At 37.5% G+C, this 16,509-nt stretch overlaps 1 protein-coding gene across 5 annotated transcripts in view; it reads right to left on the minus strand.

Annotated features, from left to right (window-relative positions):
* Positions 1-16,509, minus strand: part of ppp1r12a (protein phosphatase 1, regulatory subunit 12A) — an 87,038-nt gene that overhangs the window by 14,463 nt on the left and 56,066 nt on the right. For 2 of the 5 annotated variants that reach the window (XM_056247452.1, XM_056247453.1), the window contains exons 8-19: positions 15,573-15,733; positions 15,346-15,476; positions 13,850-13,957; positions 11,489-11,710; positions 11,256-11,344; positions 10,921-11,037; positions 9,084-9,230; positions 7,962-8,075; positions 7,727-7,873; positions 6,858-6,948; positions 3,364-3,543; positions 3,105-3,264 (exon numbers count right to left, since the gene is read on the minus strand). In XM_056247452.1, coding sequence (XP_056103427.1) covers positions 3,105-3,264; positions 3,364-3,543; positions 6,858-6,948; positions 7,727-7,873; positions 7,962-8,075; positions 9,084-9,230; positions 10,921-11,037; positions 11,256-11,344; positions 11,489-11,710; positions 13,850-13,957; positions 15,346-15,476; positions 15,573-15,733 — 1,667 coding nt within the window. The remainder of the gene's footprint in view (positions 1-3,104; positions 3,265-3,363; positions 3,544-6,857; positions 6,949-7,726; positions 7,874-7,961; positions 8,076-9,083; positions 9,231-10,920; positions 11,038-11,255; positions 11,345-11,488; positions 11,711-13,849; positions 13,958-15,345; positions 15,477-15,572; positions 15,734-16,509) is intronic. The other 3 variants (XM_056247454.1, XM_056247456.1, XM_056247455.1) reach the window with 2 other exon arrangements.

A 16,509-nucleotide genomic window follows, 5' to 3' on the forward strand; every position in this document is an offset into this window, starting at 1 on the left:
AAATCAGCATATTAGAATGACTCAGGGTATCTGCAGAGTTTTTAAAATAAAATTAATGTCCCTAGAGAACAAAACCATAAAATCTCAAAATAAATCATGCATCTCAGATTCTTTTACTTGATTAATAGGCTGGGGCAGACATTCCACAAGGATGTAATACTGCTTATCAGCAAAAAGACTAGGGAGCTTTAATAGTCACACTTAAAAACATCAACACATTACAATATAAAAACCATAAAATAAACATTGTCAATTCATCAACATTAGATCAAAGCGATGATTGCCATGAATGTGCAAGTAGGGATGTCAATTTTCACAAATTCCCATGATCGATCGTCGTTTAAATTAACGATCAATTAATCGATAGCCTTAATACTGCAATATGTGTCTGCTGCAGTGCATATGGCCAACAGCAGGACAGGGTGTGCGAATGCTGCTCAAAACGCTATGTCCCTCACCAAATGATTGAGAAGAGTTTTAATCTAAATAAAGGGCTGGCAGGATGTTTCGATGTGAGTGATCATTTAATTAAATTACTTAGAAAATATAACGACTTAAACAACGTGTCACCAACGCCGTCTCAGATGCGTGCTAGTCAGAATGTGTACGCTCTTCCTGGAACAACACACTAAAAATGCGATAGTTTAAATATTATTAAACTATTATAAAATAGTGTTCTCATATTATGTGACAGTCCCAATCATAGTTATTATTAGCGGTGCATTGCTGCTTGAGGTGCGCGCTGAATGAACACTTTGCTGGCGCATTATTTGACTCAAAGAAATGCATCCAATATGAGATTAATCAGAAACAAAAAAATAATATTACAAATTATATCAGCACAAAATGACGCGAATGCACAAGTGAACTTAAGTCATTCTCTATGGCTTGTAACTTAGTTCATGTTGTGGACGCGCTCTTCCTGGAGCAAGGAGATGAAACACGGCAACTAAACCCAAATAATTCACAGTGTTTTATTACAATATTGTTCTCTTTATAATGTTATGTAATATGATATGACAGTCCCAATCATAGTCATTATTAGTCGTGCATTGCCGTTTTAGCTGCGTGCGCTGAAGATGATCACCGTACACTTTACTACAGCGCGCGTTAATTCTTAACCAAATGCATCCTATATAAGAGTAAATCAGATATAGATAGGGCTACACAAAATAAACACAATATTAAACCTTACATTTGCACAAAACAAAAGGCTGCGAAATTGCGAATGCACATGCAAACTTATAGTCAAGATGGTGTAAAATGGTCCCAAACATAACTCCGGCGCGCTCGCTTTACATGTTTCACGGTTGAGCAGCATGCACACGCATGAACCTGCTTAATCGACGATCGATAAGTTTTAGCGATTAAATGTATTATCGACAATTAATCGATCGTCTATTAATCGTTAACATCCCTAACGTGCACTATTCATTTGTCGCAAACTGTTCTGAAACCATGAGCCTGTAGAACGCACAACAGCACCGTGCAGCGGTCACATTTATTTCATTTCGTCATAGCTTTTTGAAGTATAATAAACACATTAGGCCGTATTGTGATTCCTGATTTACCGTCCCCAAATTTAAGACCTCTTAAATGGATAATTAAAGGAGTAGTTCACTTTTGAAAAAACTTTTGCTGATAATTTACTCACCCCCATGTCATCCAAGATGCCTATGTCATTCTTTCCTCAGTCGAAAAGAAATTACGGTTTTTGATGAAAACATTCCAGGATTTTTCTCCATATAATGGACTTAAATGGGAACCATACGGTCCAAGGTCCAAAATACAGTTGATAACAGTTTCAGATGCAGCTTAAAATGTCTTTAAACGACACCAGACGATGAATAAGGGTCTTATCATGCGAAACGATCGCTCATTTAAAAAATAACAACGTTTAAGTTTTATAAGCTCACATGCCCGCCTTGCTCTGTTCTGTGTGACTCTCCTGTTCGAACTCGTTCATCAAAATGAACAAATCTTTTTTCGAGTCATTTGATTCATTTAACGACCGAAATGAACGAATTGACTCGGAAAAAGCTTTGTTCATTTTGATGAACGAGTTCGAACAGGAGAGTTACACAGAACAGAGAAAGGCGAGCATGTGAGCTTATAAAACTTAAACGTTGTTTTTTTTTTTTTTTATGAGCGATAGTTTCGCTTGATTAAGACCCTTATTCATCGTCTGGTGTCATTTAAAACCATTTGAACAGTTTGCAGTTTGCACTGAAACTGTCATTTGGACCTTGAACCGTTTGGCTACCATTGAAGTCCATTATATGGAGAAAAATCCTGGAATGTTTTCATCAAAAACCTTCATTTCTTTTCGACTGAAGAAAGAAAGACATGGACATCTTGGATGACATGGGGGTGAGTAAATTATCAGCAAAAGTTTTTTTTAAAGTGAACTAATCCTTTAAGACTTTTGTTATTATCATTTAAGATATTTGAGATGTTTCATGACCTTAAATTTGATCAAACGGAATTAAAGACTTTTAAGGACCTGCAGGGACCCTGATGATTTCTGAAAGATCATGTGACACTGAAGACTGGAGTAATGGCTGCTGAACATTGAGCTTTTACATCACAGGAACAAATAACTTTTTAAAATATATTAAAATAGAAAACGGTCATTTTGCATGTAAATAATATTTCACAATGTTACTGTTTTTATGTATTTTTGATCAAATAAATGCAGCTTGGGTGAAAGACTACTTTCAAAAACATAAAAAAATCCTACCGAACGCAAGATTTTCAACGGCCTGAAGCTTGGCTTAGTCAGTCTGCAGCCATACTAAAGGAAGTCCCTGTCTGTATGCCAGTTCCTGTAGCGTCACAAAACCATATCACTCATTTTCCTTCCTGTGCCATGTCACTACTTAAAGTGACACACAGCTGTTGTTTTTTCCATGACAAATAAGGGCATTTGCAGTGCTTGGAACAGTACATATAATAATTAACTTGTTTTTTTTGTTTTTTCTGCATCGTCTTAAAAATGTCATGTCGTAATAAATATTTCATTTTCCAACAAAATGCTAGTTCATTATTGTTATGAATAAAAAGCTTTTTTTGGGGGGGATGAAACGAGACCCGGACATGTGTACCTCTCTCAGTGTCACGTGTGGAGCGGTAGGTTGAAGTGAGGCCGCTCAGGCTGTTTGGCCGGTTCAGAGAGGAGGTGCTGTAGAGAGAAGACGAGCTGCCAGAGGAAGAAGGCAGAGTGGAAGAGGCCGTGGTGGTCGAGGCCAAGGTGCTCCGGTACTTCTGGAGGACAACAAAGAGGACACTCGTGTGACATAAAACACACAAAAAATGCTAGTTAAAATTCCACAAACTGTCCTGTTCCCTGTGAGTTTTCCTCACCTCCTCAAAGCTACGGTAGCGTGACCTATAGTCATCCTCCTTGGTCTCGGTCTCTTTCTTCTCTTCCTGTTTCTCCTTGTCTTGTTTTTCCTTCTCTTCTTTCTCATCTTCTCGAGGCCTTATGGGGCGACTGCGACCGATGGTCTTCTCCGCCTCCTGGAGATCAGTCAAGGTCACACCCTGAAAAAGAAAGTCAAAATGTTAAAATTATGTCATTCATTTCTGAGTCTGCTAAATGACCTCAATAATGATGTAATTTTGCTGTAACTGAAGATATATACAAACATATTACGTTAATAAGAACCAGGGCAGGGCACTACGATACTGTTACTTGGATAAAATATAAATAATATAATAATATTATTAATAAAGGTTGTATATAATAATATTTATTTAATATTAATAATAAGAAATATTATTTGATTAATATTAATAACAAGATCATATGAGCTGACACTGTCACAGAAGTGCATTTCCAATTTAAAACAGCTTAACTTTGTTTATCCAATCACATTTACGACATATATTTCTCCTTTAGTTTTAGCTCAAGTGTTATATAATATGAAACTGACTCATCATTTGTTATTAATATTATTATATGTAGGTAAAATACCAATAAAAAAATAATATAAATCAAGATGAAGGAACTTTTACTTGTAAAGTATTTCATTCCTATAGGCATTATAGGAATTAAATACATAGGCAAATATAGGCAAAATAGGCATTACCACATGGTAACGATTTTGTTTAGCCACAAGTTTTTAGAGCCCTTAAGGCCTCATTATGCTTCTGCGTCAACTCCACGGCGTAGCTACGCCGTCACTCCTACGGCGTCGTGGCCGTTTTATGGTTCTGCGTCAGGTTGCGTTGCATCGCGGTGTATTTCACCGCCAGAACGCTAGGGGGTGTGTGCTTCGCGAATCCTTTTGCTAGTTTGTTTTGGTTCCGTGCGCCGGTTCCGCTTTCGTTTCCATTACCATTCAAATTGCGCAAATTGAAATTGCGAATTGAAAATACGCACAATGGAACCACGTCCATTTCGCATAAACTCCCGTTTATCGCAAAAAAAGATTTTATGCTCGCATGAGGAGGTTTTTCAGGCAATTCGAAAAAGGAATATTTAGCAAAACTGCAATGGAAGGTTTTGCGCATTTACAGTCACCTGACTTAGAAGACGCGGTGTGTTTGGGGTCCGTGTCCACAAATAATAATAATAATTATCATCATTATTATAACATTTATTAGGCTACATAGCCTATGTAGAAGACGCTTTTATCCAAAAAAAATGAACAAAGCAATTCGTCACAATCTCATTCAAAATAAAGGTTGGAGTTGGACAATAATATAATACGGGGCTAAGATTATCAGAAATAAACACAAGATTTTGACGCATATTCAAGTGTTTAAGCGGAGCGCGCACTGGATGGCAGGGATAGGCGCGCTGGCGCGAACACTTGCATTTCCCTATCAACAGTGGAAACAACTTAAAATACTCTATCATTTCTGGTCATACAGAAAATAATAATAGCCTACATTATTCGCAACTAATTGTATTTGCGTAAACTCACAATAACAAGAAAACGTTGTGGTTTTGTAAAATAAAACAAAACAATCAGGCGTGCTTTCATGGTCTCCGTGAACTGAAGCGCGAGAACTGAAACAAAATATAGCCTATGTAGGCTAAAGCTTGAAATGTCCACTTTAAAACGAACAAATTCGAATCGAAAGCTAATACCTTCTGATTATGTAATCCGTATGAAAGGTGCATTTCTCTCTAAAGGTGCATCCGGAGATGGAGATGTTTTTAGCCGACATTGATTTAGAAAACAATAGTTTATTAATAAACAATTAAAATGCCTCGTTATTTTTTCAGACACATTTATTATAACCTATAAATCACCTTTCTGTAGGTTGTGGTTATGGTCTTTCATTCAGCACTGCGGGAAAAATATAATTTCCAGGTTCTAATTTGGCCTTAGAAAACCAGTAAAATCTACATGTTTTCCATATTAATTTGTGAATATTTTAAATGTTTAATAAAGGAGCAAAAAATCATAAACAAATAGGCTATCTTAAATTTCGTCTATAATTTTTTTTTTTTTTTTTTTGCGCAGCATTTGGTGTACAGTTCAAATTAAAAAGTTTGTGTTTAACTTTGCGTTTTAAAAAAATACAACAACCGTTCATTTTTCGTTTTGCAATTACGGTTTAAAAAAGGGAAAACGAATGGACCCAAAAGTAGGCTACACTGACCGTTTGGAATTAATACAAGACAGAGTTCTTTATTAAATTCATAAAAGAAACAATTACAGGAATAGCATACTGGACTCTAAACCTCAAAGAAAGGCCACAATCAAGACCTCGGAGCAGAAACGAGGGAGAACTCCGTGTCTTTCCCTGCCATCAATGCTTGGATAACACACCACGTCTCCTTCCATTAATAATAATGTCTGCGGTGGCTATAGTGACACAAGGTATAGCATCTTGCTTTTGGAAACATTGGACCCGAAGCCTGTATATGTTCTATAAATGATGCCTCATCCGCATCATTCTTAATTGTTTTGTATTGTTTTTACATTTATATCTGTACTGTGTTGTCTCTGGACCTCTGTGTCTTGAATAAAAGTTGATATAGGCTATAACGTTAAACCTACCAACGTCCGTTACCATGATTTTTGGAATGGCTTATGGCGAGAGGAAAAAAATACGTTTAAGTCGCATAACATCGGTTATGGAAACGCCGTCATTTCGCAATAGTTTTTTATCGACATAAAGAAAAAAAAAAAATCGCAAAAGTTTTGCGCAAATCTGTAATGGAAACGAGCCTAATGGCGAGCGAAAGAGAGAGAATGTTGTTGCAGCTGGAGCTAATCGACGTTGAACAACAAATGATTTTATTGCAAATGTTAAATCGCAGAAGAATCAAATGTTCCTCAACTTGATATCGTTAAAACAAACAGTGCAGTGGTCACTTTAAAAATGGCGGTATAGCGGGAGGGGGAAACTGGAAAAGCTTCACTCCCGAAATGATGTATCTGACCAATCACAGCCCTTGTGGTCTGCGTCGCCTCGACGCGTAGTTACAATTTTTTGGAGGTGCACGTCGAGCTACGGCGGAGGGGTCGGAGAGGGGTTGGCGGCGACGCAGAGAGGTCTGCGGGGGTACGCCGTCGATTCGACGCAGAAGCATAAAACAGGCTTTAGTCACAACTAATGAGGAAACATGGACTTACTTTTGAAAAGGAAAAACTCTATTTCATCTCTAATGCAAATGCAGTTATTTCTAATGCAGTTATTTCTCCCATAAATCCCTGTCACATCACAGAGCTCAGAATGTAATAAATCCCAGTAAGCACATCCTGAGCTTCAATGCTAAAAATTTGAAGCAAGAACCATTAAAATCTCACCACAAATTATTTGTAAAGCGCACTGTGGTTCAGTCTATTATTAGAGAGAGTTCCTGCAGAGGTGTTTGGATGAGAGTCTAGACTTGCCTGTGTGGACCTCCTGGACTGCCGTGCCTGTCTGGATCTGGCTTTCCTCTGAGACTCAGACTCTTCATCACGCACAGGGGTGAGGTATGATCTACAGACGCAACACAAAGAAACTAAATCCCACAGCTGAAGCAACAAGTGCTTTTGTTGAGGCTCTTCAAGGCAAGTTTAATTAGAGTAAAAATAGGCTTTGGGGAATAAATAAGACAGTACACTTATAAGACAGGAACTGGAACATGATGCATTGTTTGAACTTAATTTAAATGTTGACATGTAGAATTCAAATAAAAGACCAAAAAAAATCTAATGAAGAAAACATATTGTTTCGTTGCGTCTAAAATGGCAAAATACAGTTTTGTGGCTGGCAATAAATATTTATGGCTAGTATACCTTCTCAATTCAGGTTTAAATTATTATAATTAATAACAATGATTTATTAAATTATTATTCAACATCTGTATATCATTGTTACCATATTTGATGAGCTCTATGCGTGTGCATTGATCAAGGTTTATGTGTGAATAAAAGCTTAAAATCTGTTCATTGTTTAAAGTGATCTCTTCAGAAGACTTGGATCAAACTGCTCAATTCATATGGTTTACATTTATGTTTATGAACTTTTTGAAACGTTTGGTTGCATGGACGTTTACACGTAGATACAATAAGTTTGAATACATTTATGTTTTCACAAAAAAAATTCAGCTTTTTTGCGTCAAATCAAATTGGAGCTGGTTGGTCTCTTTTTTATTTTATTTTTTAAAATCACAATGGACATAAACAAAATGGTAAAAATACGTCCAGAACAAATGGTGCTAAAAATAAGTGTGCAGTAACACTCCATGATCCCATGTTGCAGTGCATGTGTGTACCTGCGTCTCTCTCGTCCGTCAGAGCCTAGTATAGTTCCAGTAGTGGAGGTGGTAGTGGTGGTGGCTGCAGTGTTGATTGTGGGGATGACCGCGGCCGACTCCTTCTCCTTCTCTTTTTCCTTGTCCGCGTTCTCCTCGGCCCAATACCTGTAACGCATCAACACATTTCACTGTCACAACCAACTCTTGAATGTTTAATTTGTAAGTTAATTTAAAGAGGTGTGTGTGCTCGTACCTAGACAGCAGGCTGCGGTGTCCTGTGGGTGAGGTAACGGAGGAGGTCGTTGTTGTGGAAGTGGCAGAAGAAGTGGAACTTAAAGCATCATCTTGCCTCCTTCCAAACGAGCCGCTGGGACAACACATACAACAGTCAGTGGTCAAAACATAGGTTAAGAGGAGAGAGAGAGAGAGAGAGAGAGAGAGAGAGAGAAGAGAGAGAGAGAGAGAGAGAGAGAGAGAGAGAGAGAGAGAGAGAGAGAGAGAGAGAGAGAGAGAGAGAGAGAGAGAGAGAGAGAGAGAGAGAGAGAGAGAGAGAGAGAGAGAGAGAGAGAGAGAGAGAGAGAGAGAGAGAGAGAGAGACCACCACAAGAGAAAACAGGAAAGAGTTCCCCGTTATTCCGAAAAACCTGAGAAAGGTCCATAGTGCACAAAAAAACCCACCAAACTAAAGAAAAAAAAAACACACACAAAAAATAATAATAATAAACCAAACCAAACAAAAACACAAAAAGCAAATCAAAAGCAAAAGAGAAACCAAAGCAAAACAAAATAGAACGCAAAGCAAAGCAAAAGCCATGTCCATAATGTGCAAATAAAAATAATCAAATGAAGAAATTAAATAACAATATGGACTAGGCAATATAAAAAAAAAATTCTATATTTAACTTCAAACACAGTTTACTTTTTATTTGCATATTTTTGCCTTTGCATATTTATTCACTGTTTACTCAACTGAGAATCAAAATTAAAACAATACTATTCAACATTATATTAGGTAATATTTAATTGAATATTTCTGAAATCGTATTTTGAAATTTCAGTTACTAACCACTCAATTAAAGTTATCTCGTCAACCTTGGCGAATACATTGTGAATTTTTATTATATTGACCAGCACTATATATTCAGTGTTTTCTAATGGATAGTGTAAAACTATTATAAATCACCAGACAGCAAGAATGGCAAGAAGCTACATGTGGGGAATGCAAAGACACACGGAGGACATGGAGTATGAGTGTGAGTGTGTGAGTGTGTGAGTGTGTGTGAGTGTGTGAGTGTGTGAGTGTGTGTGTGTGTGTGTGTGTGTGTGTGTGTGTGTGTGTGTGTGTGCGTTTGCTGCGCGGTGCTCGTGCAGGTACCTGCGGTGAATGCTGTAAGACTGGTGGTAGGAGGAAGGCTGCTGCCAGGCTTTAGAGTTGTTAGGTTCCAGGCTGGAGGCAGAGGAGGATTTGGCGGGCAGGTCGCGAGAGCTAGACGTGCGGCCTAACGCTAGCGTGTGAGACGTACTGCCGTGTGGAAGTGGCGGGGTGAAAGAGGTGAGTTAGCAGGGAGCAGCGGACAAACACAAACACACACACAAAATGTTACACGTATGTTTAAAGCACTGACTCCCTTGTGGGGGGGCTTGGTTTCTTATAAAAGTCATATTTTGGGATATAAATCATCAAATACCATCAATAACTTCACTGGGCATAGAAAAAAGAAACCTACTCGTTATCTAGAAACCATTTGCATGCTTTATAAAATAAAGATCTAACACTTCGGGGGGTCTAACACTCCAAACCAGGCAGCAGCACAAAGTCAGTCATGCTAATTTTAGACCAGGGTTTTACTAAAATGTATTCTTATGTGTCAAAGTTAGGCTGTTAACTGAAATTATTAACGAAATATATATTTAATGAAATAATTTAGCTTAATTTTGGATCATGAGAATATTCATTAATCATTTTTTGTTCTATTTAAAGCTCTAGTTTGTAACAGTAATAAAAAAAAAAATCTAATCTGAATACAGATTTGATTTTATGATATGACTTAATACACTTCCGTTCAAAGGTGTAGGATCGGTAAGATTTTAGATGTTTTTAATGTTTTTGAAAGAAGTCTCTTATGATCACCAAGGCTGCATTTATTTGATCAAAATATAATAAATATTTATAACAACTTAAAAAAGCGGTTTTGTATTTGAATACGTTTTAAAATATAATTTAATCCTGTGATGCAAAGCTGAATTTTCAGCATCATTACTCCAGTCTTCAGCATCACATGATCCTTTAGAAATCATTCTAATATGCTGATTTGATGCTCAAGAAACATTTCTGATTATTATCATCAATGTGGAAAACAGTTGAGCTTCTTAATATTTATGTGGTAATCGTGATAATTTCTTTCAGGAATCTGTGATGAATAGAAAGTAAAGAAACAACATTTATTTAAACAATTTTTTTGTTCCTCATTGTAATTCTTTTATCAATTGAATGCATCCTTGCTGAATAAAAACATTAACTACTTCCCAAAGATCCCAAACTTCTGAACATTAGTGTAAATAGAGACAACATTTTATATGATTACAAAATGTGTCTATATACATGAAAATATACAGGTGCCTTTATATTTAAGAAATTTATATTCCTTGAAAGGGGATATTTGTGGGATCTTGGCAGTAAATAAGGATCTTCGCAACGGAAGTGAATCAATCAAAAATAACTTTATCAGGACAATAACTTTATCCTAATGCTGTTGTAAAGCCTAAACAATCTGTTCCGGTAATTTCTATTATAACTGTAAAGCTGCTTTGAAACGATCCATCCTGTTAAAAGCGCTTTATAAATGAAGGTGACGAGACTTAAAAAGCTTGAAAACCTCTGTGTTATATATGCTTATGACGGAAGAAAGAGCATCTACAAGAATGTACGATGTCAGTGAGCCGAGATTAACGCACTTCTGCAGTTCTACTCAAGTTAGCTGTTAGTTAGTTATGTTTCTAAACTACAGTACTTACACCTAGTTGATATTAAGATCGTCACGCAAAACGTCACACACAAACGCAAGACGACAGCAGCTGCTATAAATGCTTGACAGGAAAATAAAGGTGCTAGAATCATCTCAGGCAGCAGCAGCAGCAGGAAGAAGCGAGCGATCTACTAGTCTCAATCGCTAGGCAATAACATGAATATTATTACTATGGTAAAAGCTAACCTGCGCTGATAGCTGGAGGTTCTGTTTTGTGAGGCCGTTCCGTCGTTGTTCTTCAGGTCTTCATCCCAGCGTCTCCTGGTGTATGAGCCGCTACGTACCAGACTAGCAGCCGAATCCCTGAGAACCACAAGCTAGAAATAGTACCTCCGATTCCAGAGAACCACGATTGAAAAATCTATTAGACTACTAGCCTAGCTTACTTCTACCAGAACATCGTTCTTAGTAGTGAACATGCTGCATAAGCCACAAAACCATGCTACACTTGAGCTTGTGCTTCAACACACAACATGGAGCATCAGAAGGTGCTCTCAAAACAGCACGTGTCCTTTCTTTACCTGTTTTCCTTTTCGTCAATGTCTGATGTGCTAACGTGTCTCCTCGGGATGGATGGAGCAACATACGCCAGGCGTGTCTTCTCCTTTTCCTGTGCGCATAAATGAAGAGGCTCAAAAATCTGGAAACAAGACTATAAAGTGAACTCCAGAATCGAATGCAAACAGCTCCAACCTTCCAATTAAAAACAGGATTATTTCCCCCCCAAATGAAACTAAACTAAATTCTAGTAGACCTTTTCCTTGTCCTTATTGTCCAGTGAGGATGAGAGGCGAGGAGAAGAGGCCGAGCGCATCACCCCAGCTGTGTCCTTCTCTTTTTGTGCCTCTTTAGTTGTGCTGATTTCTGCCAGTGCTCCGTAACTGCCGGTTTTCCGCAGGCCCAGACGCCATGATGCAGGAGACTCATCCTTCCTCTCTTCCTCTTTAGGGGACACCTTCCCTGTAGGTGTGCTCACCTGAGGAGGAGAAAGAACAAAAAAAGAAAGGATGGGGGTGGAAAACAAAAGTTAGTTCGTTTTGGGAGTGCATCAAGGGGTGTGAGAACAAAGAATACGGATTAGCTTGACAGGTCAAAGGAGGGTATACATATGGGAGCAGTGGACCGCAGGGCTGGGGAACCTTTTGATATTTTCACATTTTTAACGATTTTCAATAGAGTGCAACAGTGCCCGCCTTCTTTTTCAGCGGCGTTGGTTCCGGAAGTATTTTTTCCATTCATTTCTCCAATAGGGAATTCAAAAAAATCTTTGTCAAAGCGTTTTAAGTCATGAACCAAGCCAACCAGCAGCAATGAAGTGAATCATAACATTAAAAATTTTGATTTGAAACGAAAAAGTATTTGAAAATCTGACAAAAATATAAAGGTACAAGGCGGTGTACTTAAAGGCTTTAGGGATGCGTTTTGCTTGTTTCGCATCTCTGATTGGTGGAATTTTCTGTACAGCATCATGAATGTAGTTTATCCACCACTAATTCCGCAGTTAAATATGATTATTTTAAAACCAAGTTGAAATAATGTGGACTGACCTCTACAAAAGCTAATACCATCGATTAACAACCTCATAGCTCACAGTAAGGTTTAGAAGTTATCATTGACAATTTTTTACTTTCGGAACCTGACTGTTGCACTCTCTATATATATATATATACATTCACACCTCAATATTTATGTATGTGCTCTGAAATGGACAAAATCCACTAGCTCGACCTTCAAAGAATGTAATGGCAAAAAAATAAATAAAAAAAATAATAATAATAAATTGTATATAGTAAATATTCAACAACAAAACCCCCCACATATTTTAATAAAATAAAGAAATTGTGCAATAATCAATAAAAATATTAAAAGGGGTAAATACAATATTTTATAAAAAAAATAAAGAAACATTTTTAAAAATATATGTTTTTAAAATAAATATTTTATTCTAGAATAAATTGTTTATAAAAGTAAATAAATGACTAAATAGATATATTTTAATAATAAAAAATAAAACTAACAAGTACAAATAATTAAAAAAAATCTACTAAATAACTATATATAAACAAACAAACAAATAAAAACAAACGCCCAGCCCTAGTGCTCTGATGCCTATAGAATTCAAAAATAAACTTCAAGGGAAACACGTGTGGGGTCATTTTGAACGATTTTGTGGATTCCATTGCCTTCAGAAATGCAAACTTGAATTACTATTGTTTAAATAAAAGAAACCTAGTCCTTAAAGGGGCACTTGGCAACTATTTCAACTTAATAAAACCGTTTAGAAATCATTTGAATGGTTCAATAACCTGTTCTGGAGAGAATGGTGACTTTCCCCGCTCCCCCCAGCGTCCACAGGCGGAAAACCAACCTTGCAACATGGGGACTAACGTCCCGGTAAGTTGGAAATAGCAAGTCTCGTGAGAAGCGAGAACGAGCGAGAAACACGAACTGCTTTATGGCAATTCGACATAATTCTATGATACTGTGTATGATGTAGTATAACCCACTCGGTAGACAAAGCTCCACACGATAAAGTTGGCCGCCTCCGATAATAACAAATGCACATGAGCAGCGGTAGAAAGCGGGAGGAAGGTGCCGCAAGTGAGTTTTTATGACAGTGTTGTGAAAATATACGCCGCACAGCTGTAGGGGGAGCTCGATGAGAAAACATGCGACAACAAAAGTGAAAATCAGCGTAGAAATGACTAGAGTTACCAAGTGCCCCTTTAAGATGATAAGAATGGTAAATGATATTATAAAAACAACACAGATGACAAAACCAAACATGCCCAATTTCAATCAAGATGTTAGTTTTTGCAAACTCATCAGCATCCTGGTGACCTGTTAGGGTTTAGGGTCGATAATAAATTAATTCGCCCTTATCAAAGTACACGCAACACTGATGTCACCCGTCATAAACTATCACAAAGATGATCTTCGACAGAAAACAGCACGTCATCACAGCCATGACTGACAGCGACAACACCATGCAGTGAGCCAGTAATAGGAAGAGGAAATGGTCTTGGATTAGGCAGTTATCTGATTGGTTAAGGACGTGGTCAGGTGGGGAACATATAGGGCGGGAATCACAATGCTGAACACACCGAGGCCTCACCATCGCTTTTTTGGGCACAAGCGCAATGCCAGTTTTGCGCAAGCCTTGACGCCACAACGCAGGACAGCCTGGCTCCCCCCCAGACACAAGGGCAGTAATGTTATCAGACTAAAGCCATCCAAGACAACACAATGATGAGTAGAGAGAGAGGGAGAAAAAAACAGATGATTGTAAAGAAAAAGAAAGAAAAAGGAAGAAAGAAAGAACCCCTGAATGAAATAAATCAAGCAGCAAAGGAAAGGAAAAAGATACTTCATGATGCACGAGTGACAGCAAAGAAAAAGAAAATATATGAAAAGCCCAGTCACCACATATAATGAGTTTAGCCGGCATAATTAATAAGTAATTAAATAGCAGAATTTTACTGCAATATTCTTCTTGGACACATTACATAATAAAAAATAAACAAACATTAATATTAAACAAAGAATAATGACTTGGATTATACTGCCCTATAACGTCTGAGGAATAGCAATCAATGTTTTGTGCATTTAAAATGTTTTACTGCACATATCTTGGCCAGATATGTATCTTGTGCACAGCAGCTCCAGTCATTATTTTTTTTTTTTTTTTTTATAAATTTATTGAACTGATTGTTATTCATTATTATTTATTATAACTTCTGCCTCCCACCAAAAGGAGCTTCTGATGAACAGACTTATAAACAAAGATTATGATGCAGCCTGTTTGTTTGTGGGTAGGTTATGTGGTAACAGTCAGTTTCGATAGAGTTTGGCTCCCACATTGCTAGTATCATGCTGTACCAGCTGAGCTTCAGGAAGACTTTTAATTACAGGAACATGGGCGTCTCCTTATTTTACATTTTACACAAATTTAACATTCATCAAAAATATTTATACTTTTATAATGCAACTAGCATTAAATAAAGCCAAGTTTAAATAAATAATAAGAAAACAAATTATTTAAAACATAATTAAGCTAAACTTATTAAAAACAAACAATAACCAAACTGAATTACATTAGGTTACAGTGTTAAATCTGTTTAGAGTGTTTTTAGAAAATGCTATTTTTCATAACAGATTTGATTTCAAACTTGATGAAAGCCCGACATTGATGAAATTCCCTTACACTCCAGCAGAGGGCAGCAGGAACATGGTAAAGAAGTGTGGAGGACATTTTCTCTACTCTCAAGTGCACAGTACAAGAATTCACTGCACACTGATGCCTGAAAACCACATAGATCAGCTGACTTTTTTTAATTTTGCAACCATGCTACGCTGATTCCACGTAACAATGAATTTGAAACTCCTCTGTTATGAAGCCTACAAACTGTTCCAACTTGAAACAGCCAATAACATTCATTCCGAAGAGTTGCAAATGCAACTTTCTGGCTTACTGACACATGCACAAATACATGCTATGCATGAAGAATGAATGATATTTCCAAGGAGAATTCTTGCTGTGGGCTGAAAGACAGAGAAACATGGAAGACAGATACCGGGTGGACGTGCCGGCACGTTCAAGGGGAGATGTACCTTTTTGGTAGGTGAGGTTGGGGTGGTCACCTGGTTGCTTGGGGTAGTCGGCGACGTGACGGTGATACTAGTAGGCGCAGGTGCAGGTGTACTGTTGGAAATGCTTGATGGAATAGAAGACTTGGTCTTGTCTGGAAAAAAATAAATAGTGTGTAAATAATTTTCACTAATTAAACAGCAAGCTAGTTGGGGAAGCATATGTGGTGGTCAATGTTTCGAACAGTTACCTGCTTCGTTCTCAGACTCCGAGTCTTCCTCCTCCTCTTCCTCACTAGAGCAGCTAGACTCGTCCTTCTTCCCCTCCCCCTCTTCTTCATCCACCTTCTCTGGCTCCAGAGTCTCGATTCTTGGGGCAGTCTTCTCTGGCTCCAGTAGAACCGTTTCTTTACTAAAACACAGATGCACTCAATGGTTAAGCACCACTTACATCAAACTCCTCACACACAAAGCTTTCACTTTTAAGGCCTATTCACACTAAAGCCCCAAGTATAATTTGAATTTAGCGCGTACGCAAAGGTATGTGTACAATGCGTGTGACGTAAATTTCATCATTAGCATAGTACACATATTCTATACACACACAGACTGATTTGTCACATGCACCTTGAATTTTTTGCACTAATAAGTTGGTCCCTAGGGTGTTCAGTTTGACAGTCGGAAGAGGCAGAACAACGAACAAACTACTGAAGATCGCAACAACAAGAGTGCTTGTGTGAGGATATTAAGAGATACACAACTGTAGTTTAAAAGAGTAGGCAAATATTTATATCAGTTGTAACTTCTGGAGAGAAATAACACAGACACTGGACAAAGATGAAACTTTCAATTACTATTGGTCATCTGCTTATTTTTCGATCAAATCGAATGTTCTTTAGGCTTTCACATTTTATTCACTTGCTAGGTACAAACAGAAACGAGCATCTATGAAAATTGTGTGTTAGTGTAATGGTAATGCATGTGCCTGCAGATGCAAATTATTAGGGATGTCCCGATCAGGGTTTTTTGCCCTCGAGTCCGAGTCATTTGATTTTGAGTATCTACCGATACCGAGTCCCGATCCGATACTTATATAATACATAAAAAAAGAATAATGAAGAGAGAAAAAACAGATCCAGGATGTTCCTTATTTTTTATTTAATTCACCTTATTTTAACATTCAACAAC

This window comes from Rhinichthys klamathensis, unplaced genomic scaffold (genome assembly GCF_029890125.1).
Source record: "Rhinichthys klamathensis goyatoka isolate OS25496 unplaced genomic scaffold, OSU_Roscu_1.1 h1tg000048l_1, whole genome shotgun sequence".
Lineage (NCBI taxonomy): Eukaryota > Metazoa > Chordata > Actinopteri > Cypriniformes > Leuciscidae > Rhinichthys > Rhinichthys klamathensis.